The 9,251-nt window shown below is 39.8% G+C and overlaps 1 protein-coding gene across 1 annotated transcript; it reads left to right on the top strand.

The window, feature by feature from the left end:
• The first annotated feature begins 6,293 nt into the window (after positions 1 to 6,293).
• Positions 6,294 to 8,177, top strand: LOC131880068 (exoglucanase GH7B-like). Its single transcript, XM_059226579.1, has 3 exons — positions 6,294 to 6,763; positions 6,850 to 7,079; positions 7,154 to 8,177. Exons 1-3 carry the CDS (start codon positions 6,587 to 6,589, stop codon positions 8,019 to 8,021), a joined length of 1,275 nt encoding a protein of 424 aa, XP_059082562.1. The 5' UTR covers positions 6,294 to 6,586; the 3' UTR covers positions 8,022 to 8,177.
• Positions 8,178 to 9,251: the final 1,074 nt, after the last annotated feature.

The raw sequence follows: 9,251 nt of genomic DNA, 5'->3' as shown, positions 1-9,251 counted from the left end.
TGCTGAAAATAATCCTGATATTGAATATATGTTGCTGTATTTGACTCTCACATTGGACATCCACTTAAGTTGACGAACCCTTGACATGTGGCAAAGCTATAGTTTTACTCTAGCAAGTGTTTATTACGAGCAATCCCTTTCTAGGAAAAAAAATGTGTTGTCATTCATTCAACAATCACTTACCTCGATAGAGATCTCCAAAATGATTGTTCGAAAATGTGTCTATGCATGAAGATAAAAATTGGTTTCCATGAATGCTAAAAATTGGCCACACCCTGAAAACAGCGGAATATCTTTAAACGTAGGAAAATTCGGGTACTTCAGTTAGTTTTACATGCAAGGCTTTGGCAAGTTATGTTCTGAACAACTTTTAATTAAAAAAGACGCTTAGAAGATAAGTTTTTTAGAAACGGAAAGATTTCACTGTAGATAATGCTTTGTCAAGTTTAAGGGAAATACCAAAATACATCTTGTACGTATGTAAGAATAACTCTGATTTTTATGTTGTATGGAAATTTTAGCTCGGAATAAAAAACATGCCCAAAATGGTATTGAAACAATTATTGTCAATATCTTAAGTATCGGATATCAAGAGCACACGTTGTTGTCACTTGAATACTAATGAGCATTTGATAAGTGAAGTTACTGCTAAGTTTTGAGGGGTTTAGTGGTCCTTATCTTTCATGGGTTTTATTAATTCAAAGATTTTTAAATGGACTAGAAAATCAAGAAAGATCTTTAATGTCACAAAATCAAAATCAGATGAATTTTCCGGTTTATGCAAATCTAAGCCCAAAAGTTTTGAATCTGATTGATGTGTTGGAGTACTTTCAGCATACTTTGATAAGATACTGTATTTGAATAGCTGTGGCACTTGATTCATGTATTAGGATTCTTTTATAACCAGGATTAGTTTAAGCCCACTTGCATGACGAAAAGAGCAAAAATAAAAAAGTAAAACTCGGACGGGTTGAATTGGCAGAGTTTTGTATTCTTTTGATTGCAATAGTGCGTTCTAGAGAAAGGAAAAAAGATTAGCTGAGTTTCCTAATGCAACACAAGGGGTACCACAGTTCTGTAAAAGCAATCTGTCCACAGATCACGCATCAAAGAATAATGATTCGTACTTTATTTTGCCGAACATACAGGCCAAGGTTTTCGGACTTTACTCCTTGAAATGTCCCAATGTCCCCAAGAAAATAAGAAGTTGGTCAAATTGGTGTCAATTGACTCGTAAGTAGATACCGTAGATACCTCTGTTGAGTACGCTGAATTGACCCTTGGAGCAGATTTTTGGAAATGGAAACTGAGCCCTTTGTAAAACAAAACACTTATCAATACTAATCTTTCTATTGCACAATGCTCGTAACGCTCTACTTTTATAAATATCTCTTCAAACTACCACTACTACTTCTATGATACCAATGAATTGACCTTTATTGGACACCAGAATTATATTCTGCACCTAATTCTTCTCACTCTTCTGACATGTTCTTTTTCTATATTCAAGATATAAAAGCAATCATTTTAATAGTTGTCCAAATTTCATTATTACAATTTTATCATTACATTTTTTTACATTAAGGTAACCCAAACTGATTCAGCCTATGAAGTTTGTCATTGAAAGACTAGAGGGTCACGAATCAGTCGACATAGCTTCATCAGCTTCATTGCCCCACTTCAAAAGCATGACAAAAATGTTTTAATCTATGAATGATTTAGTAGCAGTATTCCAAGACAATGGAAAGTTCTATGAGCTCATCCACTTGAAAGCATCTAACCCTTTTCAAAAGTATGGTTAGGTATATCGGACGTCTAACTCTGTGCAAGTCGCTTGTTCGGCTACATCTTGAACATACTTCAGTTATTTGGGCTCCAATTAGTTCAGCACGTTTGCAAAAGGTCGAACAAGTTCAAATATGTTTTACTAGGAACACTTAATGACTAAGAGAGCTCTTGCATTGGAGAGGCCAGAAAAATTGGGACCGCACAATTTTCAGAGAATGTACGAAAAATATCTGATACTCGTCGTCTTCAAAACCCTCCAAGATCTTTGTTGCCAGCCAAGTAATAGGGCCAACTGTGGAGACCGTAGAGGCATTTTTTAGAGCACCTAAAAGCCCTGAGGTACCCAGGTAAATTTGAACGATGAAGTTCGCCTCTGTTCTTGTCCTTCATTGTCAAATTTATTTCATCATCTCCAAGTTACCGGTAGTCGAATGGAAGAGGTGAGTGCTGATCCAATAGCATCTTTTGAGTCAGATTTGGAAAAGTTTTTGAAGAAATTTTCACCTATCCAATTTTCAAGGACCTGCCACATCTGCTAATCTTAATTTTTAGTGAATGAGACATATTGGGGGCAAGTAAGAGATATGAAATTTCCATCTTAATTTGCAGGGCAATACATTCAAAAGTCGCGGGAAGGCAAAAAAAATATTCACGCAACATCGCACCTCGATTGAAGCTTGGTTTTCCTTAAAATTTAGAGTTTTAATTGTATTTGCTCAAACTGGATGAAAACTTCATGATGTCTTTTGAAAGGCCAAAATTACAAAGAAAATATCCATTGAAATAGATGTTCTCAACGATAATCTTAACTCGTATGTTGGGTAATCTTAAGGTATTTTAGTTTTTCCATAGGCGGAAAAAGCATCAGACTAATAATTGAATCATTTCAATTTTTTCCGTACATATTTTGAATTTTTCTGGATGGAGGGTGCCTATTGCTTTGGTCATGGGAACCTAGAAGTCAAAACCTTCAAGTCCAGCTGTGGACTGAAAACCTGGAACCCATTATTAGCAATTAATTACGTTTAAATTTTAGGAATTGTAAAATTGAACAATGAAATGACAGATGAAAGTTGTTCCAAAGATTATTTTTTACAAAGAAACTCGACCCTGGAAAGAAATGAAGGATAAAATTAAAGCTGATGTAAACTAATTGGACCTTCAAAAAAGTTACATTGCAACGAATACACCGTACCAAACTAGAACCAGGCGTATGGAAAAAGGTTATTTTAATGACAAAATTATTTGATTAGCTGAGGTCTAGTTTCCGATCCTTGTGCAATAAAGATAAGCAATGTTGTCGTAATGTCGGAACAAATCATTAAAATTGAAAAAAAAGTTGTCGGCAATGTTGCTTAGAACAATTGGAATATGAAGATAAAGAGAACCCCTCAAAAACATATTCTACCGTCAAGCTCTCCATGTAATCGGTAAACCAAGGGTGCAAAATTATCGTTGTCGTTTGGCTGGGTACAATTTTGTTGTTCGTTGGATTCAAGGTGCAGATCAAGCTATACCGGACGCTCTCTCTCGAGCACCGGTTAACGCCCCTGATGAAAATAAAGAGGAAGAAAAAATAATTGCCAAAATGTATTCTCAATTTCTACAACAAGAGGATATCATTCTGGACGAGTTAGGCGGACATGGCCGAGAAAGCCAGAAATATCAATCACTGATATCCACAACTTTTGAGGGAAAAATGAAGGAAGGCAAATTGGCTTCCGTTTCTTTTTTAATTCAAGAAGATGTCAAACGAACTATAGGTAGAGGACGACCTTGTTATAAGGAATACCCAGAGTGTTATCCCACCCCAAGCTGTCCCTCACGTTTTGAAGAATTTTCATAGAAGCCATCAAGGAGTGGAGAAAACGAAACGTTGTGCCCGACAAATCGTATTTTGGCGTGGGTTCTCATTGGACATAAAATCTAACTGAATCGTGTCGAGACTGCATGCTCGATCGTCCATCTTTGGGCGCTGAACACACCCAATCAAGACCTTTTGAGATGGCTGCATGTGATTTGTTCACTTTCGGAAATTACGAATATCTCGTGTATAGTGATCGTTTGCCTGGATATCCGCTTGTCGTCACATACTTGACTTCTAATGCTGCCATGATCATTAAATCTCTCAGAAAGTATTTGTCAATGATGGGTGCCCCTAATATTTTGCGATCAAATAATGGATCACAGTTCGCGGCTCAATCAACCCAATCATTTCTTAAAGGGTGGGGTGTGAAATGGCGATCGTCCTCCCAACACTACCCCAAGAGAAATGGGCGTGTCGAATCAATGGTAAAGGCTACGAAGCATTTATTGGCTATATCAGGTGGTAATATCAATACGGATGCCTTCCTGAGAGGACTTCTGGGGTCACCTGCTCAAAGGCTCTTTGGCCGACCCTTAAAATCATTATTCTTACCATCAAACTGGAGGAAATTCCAACCTATTGATGAAGAATGTGCGACAAATGCAGACGAAAAGCTTTTGAAAAATGATACTAAAGGGAAACAATGCTACGATCGATCAACGAGAAACCTCACTTGTCTTCAAAAGGAAAATACCGTGTTGGTTCAAGACAGTCACACCTTTGGGACAAATCATACTATCGGTCTCCTCTTACAGTAGTCACACTGATAACCCGGTTTACTTGAGAATACATGTCACAATTTTCAAGTTGGCTCAAGCTTCTTCATTCACTTAGAACCTTGTGAGACCTCCCCAGTTAGTAACTGCCATGAAAGTGGAGGCCAAGATATTAGAACATATAGTACACACAATTTGGTTGGCTAGTTCTGTCCCAACAAAATCAGTTAGGAGAGTTCCCGGTCCAGATATCAGGCCCAAAATCCTTGGTCTGGGTACGGCCTATTCAAGCTCTTTCATTACGCTTCTTTTGTTATGGGTCAACTGCTGCAAAATGCAATTTGTGCTTTTGCTGGTGCATGATGGTGATGCTGAAGAATGAAGAAGATCAAGATGAACAAAGATATTTAAGAAGAGGCCTATCAATCCTGACTGCCAACTTAGCCCACAAAAATTCAAGCTTTATTCAACATACGCACGTGACAACAAAAAAAGTTTTTTTCTAAATCTAAATTTCTTTGAATGCAAAGTCAAACTTTAATAGGCATGATTAACGTTAACATGTATGGGCAAAAACAAATTGCTGAATCATGGTCAGGTGCATCAGTCATCAAATTAAGCCAATGTCATGCTGTGCTTGCGGTAGATAGTAGGTACTAGGTTGTATTTACATTTAGAGATAGGCACGACTCTCAAGTCCCGAAGCATTGTAATGAAAACTTAATTGCTTGCTCTCAACTATTGCTACATGAAAAGATAATCAAAGGGCAGATCTGCCTCTCATCACGTCAAAAATCTGCTATAGGTATCCAAGAGGTTTCACAATCACCTAACAACTAGGCAACAGAATGAGAGCTTATAGCTTTTGTGCATTTAAACAACCCCATCTGGACTAGACATGAGACTCAATATAAACTCAAAAAGACCTAGTTGTTGTTGTGGGCCAGATTAAATGGCGTTGTCAGGCAGGGATGTCAGACGACCGACCACTTAGATGTCAAAACAGTACAATAAACCAGTTTATTATCAATTAATAACTGACCATTCATTGCATTTTGGCAAAGCGTTACAGGTGTCGGAAAACAGAATTCGATATCAGGAAGGAACAAGAATAAAATTCATCAAAAAGCAATTGAGAATAAGTTGCCAAATCATTTTAGTCAAAATGTTTGAAAATATATAAAAATCCATTTGAATTTTGAGGACTATTACTATTGTGAACATATTGTTCATTCAATGAAAAGTAATGTAGTTCTTTATTTGGGATGATTCTAAATTTTCAGTAGTTTTCCCCTCAACCATTGCAAATAATAGAAAAGAATGGCTTGATAATCTTAAATAAATCTTTTACTGATTCATTTAAAAGTGTTCAGTTTCTGTTGTGTCAGTATTGCCAAACAAGTTCTTTTTTGAACTAAGCCTTATTAATTCTTTAGAGATGAATAGATGACGTCTCAGTTTCTATTATCATATAACTAAGGTTTTGAAAAGAGCGAGCGCTTCTAGGCCATCTACTTGTGTTCCATATTGCTTTTTGGCTGATTTTATTCTTTTTTCGCCCGCTCGTTGATTTTTGTCTTGGGCAATCCATAACTTTGTCCAAACTTGAAAGCAACCTTCCAAACTGCTCTGCGTGCCAGAACCATCAATGGAACAAAAAAAACACTAAGAATAGGGTTAATATTCACCGTATAAGGACGCCATTGAGATTCTCTAGCATTGCAGGCCACCTAACCATCTACGTAGGTGAGAGCTTCCAGATGATTGGTGGGAATTAACCCTATTCTAAGCACATTGAACCATTGATCACACAGCCTCATCAGGTCTGCAACAACAACTCTCGGCATTTCTTTGAGTCTACATTAGTTCTCTATTGGATCTCATGTTTAGTCTGGATGGCATTATTAATTTAACACACTTGGATGGATCATACTTGTGGTGCAGAGCAATAAGCTCCAGTCTCATTCTGTCCCCAATTTGTTGGGTGATTATGAAACCCCCAGTGAATAGCAAATTTTTATGTGATCAGGCGCGAGATCAGTCCTTCTTTTAATGTGATCTTTTTATGTCATGGATGAGAGCTAGCAATTATGTTTTCATGACAATTGCTTGGAAACATGAGAGTCTTGCCTATCTCTTATTGTAAACACAAGCCACTATATATTTACCACAAGCACAACCTAACATCAGGAGTGTGTTTGCAAGTTTACTCAACATGAAGTTGTTTCTGATTGTCTCTTGCTTGTTCAGCACTATCTGTGCCCAACACGCCGGTACCAATATCCCGGAAGCAGCCCCCCAAATCACCATTGAAAAGTGTTCCTCAGGTGGATCTTGCCAACAAGAGGTTTCTTTCATTACTTTGGACTCCAATTGGAGATGGATCCATCATGTAAGATCATCAAGGTCCTCAGAGTACTCAGTTTGCCGGAATTCATCAATCAAAAACCCCTTTGCTCATTCCCAATCATAAATTAGGTGGATGACTCCGTCAATTGTTTTACTGTTAACGAGTGGGATCAACAGTTCTGCCCAGATGTCTCCACTTGTACCTCTGAATGTGCTTTGGACGGTGTGGATCAAGCCAACTGGAGCGCTACCTTTGGTATTCAAACAAGCGGCAGTGAACTGAGCCTGAAGTTCATTACTGAAGGACCATTCTTTGAGAATGAGGGATCCCGTGTCTTTCTCTTGGAGTCAGAGACTAAGTAAGTTCGAAAGGCGCTCCCCAACATTTCCAATCAGAGCCTCCTTTCATTGGTCTTGCCTTGTGCTTTCTTAGGTATAAGATGTTCAGCCTCTTGAATAAGGAGTTCACCTTTGATGTCGATGCCTCGCAATTGGATTGCGGTCTGAATGGTGCCCTCTACTTTGTGGAGATGGAACAAGACGGTGGTCTAAGCAAGTACCCCACCAATGAGGCAGGCGCCAAGTTCGGAACTGGTTACTGCGATGCCCAATGTCCTCATGACATGAAGTGGATCAATGGGGAGGCCAATGTGCAAGATTGGGTGCCTGCCGAAAATGGCGAGCCCGGCGGAAATGGCCATTTTGGATCTTGTTGTATGGAGATGGAATTGTGGCAAGCCAACCGAAAGAGCCAGACCTACATCGCCCATGCATGTGAGGTGAATGAGCCCACCCGATGTGAGGGCCAGGATTGTGGAGACGACGCCTCTGGGGACCGATACAATGGCGTGTGCGACAAGGATGGTTGCGACTTTGCCTCTTACCGTATGGGCGATACCTCATTCTTTGGCGAGGGATCCAGCTTTCAGGTGGACAGCTCCAAGCCTGTGACAGTGGTCACCCAATTCATCACCGATAACGGCTCTGATGAGGGAGACCTGGTTGAGATCCGCCGGAAGTATGTTCAAAACGGACAGGTGATCGAGAACTCCAAGGTCAACTTTGACGGTGTGTCCGACTACGACTCCATCACCGATGACTTCTGTACTGACATCAAAGATCTCTTTGGTGATGTAAATGATCATCAAAAGAAGGGTGGTCTTAAGGCCATGGGCGAGGCTCTGAAGCGCGGCATGGTCCTGGTAATGTCTATGCGGGACGATCATGAGTCCTACATGTTGTGGTTGGACTCGAACTACCCTGAGGACGGCAGTGGGCCCGGAGTTGAGCGTGGACCCTGACCCACTTCATCGGGACGTCCTGAAGATGTGGAAACCAACCAAGCTGACGCCACGGTCAAGTTCAGTAACATTCGATATGGTGACATTGACTCGACATATTAAATTGGTACATGTAAATCACAATGAAAATAAATTAAATGTTTTACAATTTTGTTGTGCTTTGACGACCAAAACTATCATGCCCAATGCAAGAAGGTCACATCAATGTCATCATCGGTTTCGGCTTGATCAAAATATGTAATTGCATAGGAGAGCAAATCCAATGGTGGGTTGGAGCTCTATATTACCGAACGCTTTGAGCCAACCCTTCTCTCATCCTTTACTCACCACAAAGCGTGGATGCCCAACACTTTACCATCATTGGCGTTTACTACTTTGCAAGGCTACTGGAATCTTGGTCATTCCCACCAGAAACGAACTTTGTATCGTCAGCATAAGAAGGGAGGCTTGCAGTAATACTAAGCCTTGGAAGCGGTCAACGAATATTATAAAAAGGAGGGGCCCTAAGATGGAGCCCTGGGGAACACCTGACTTGACTTGTCATCTTGTATGTCACTAAGGGATCCCTCGATCTTAACAATTTGCTTCCTATCCTGAATGAAGCTTCTTATCCCATTGAGAGCCTTGCCTTGGATCTCAATCTCATGGAATCTTTTCAACAAAAGGCCATGACCTACTTTATCAAAGTCCTTGGCAAGGCCCACTAGGGTGCTTCATCGTTCTCTTAGAATTCGCATAAGAGAAAAAAGCCTTCGTATTCGACCTGACCTCCTGAACCACCTTACTCTCAGTTTGTAACAGGTCATATTCGATGGAGGCCTTAATCTTACCCTGAACTACATCCAACTTTTTTTGGAGACTAACCACAATTACTGGATTCGAAGTGCTCGTCAGTCTTTTTGCTAGTTTGCAACTCTTTTTGAACGAAGTATTCCTACATTTTGGAATTTTTGTCCGTGTATCACCTTGCGGAAGACATTCAGCAAACTTCCTTAAAAACTGAAACTAGTTTATCAATGGCTGCATCTATGGACGATTCCTGTTTCGGAATTGAAACCACATCCAGGTCTACTAATCTTTCTATAATCAACGGCCAATGTTCATCTTTGAACTTGCACGTAGGCAGACCGACCTTTTTAACCGGTTTTACTTCAGAGCACACCGGCTTTTGAGTAATGGTCGACCCTATCTCAAGAACATGATGATCTGACAAATTACTAGGTGTCACAT

Source organism: Tigriopus californicus, chromosome 1 (genome assembly GCF_007210705.1).
Source record: "Tigriopus californicus strain San Diego chromosome 1, Tcal_SD_v2.1, whole genome shotgun sequence".
NCBI classification, from domain to species: domain Eukaryota; kingdom Metazoa; phylum Arthropoda; class Copepoda; order Harpacticoida; family Harpacticidae; genus Tigriopus; species Tigriopus californicus.
This window is presented reverse-complemented; position numbering and strand designations above follow the sequence as displayed.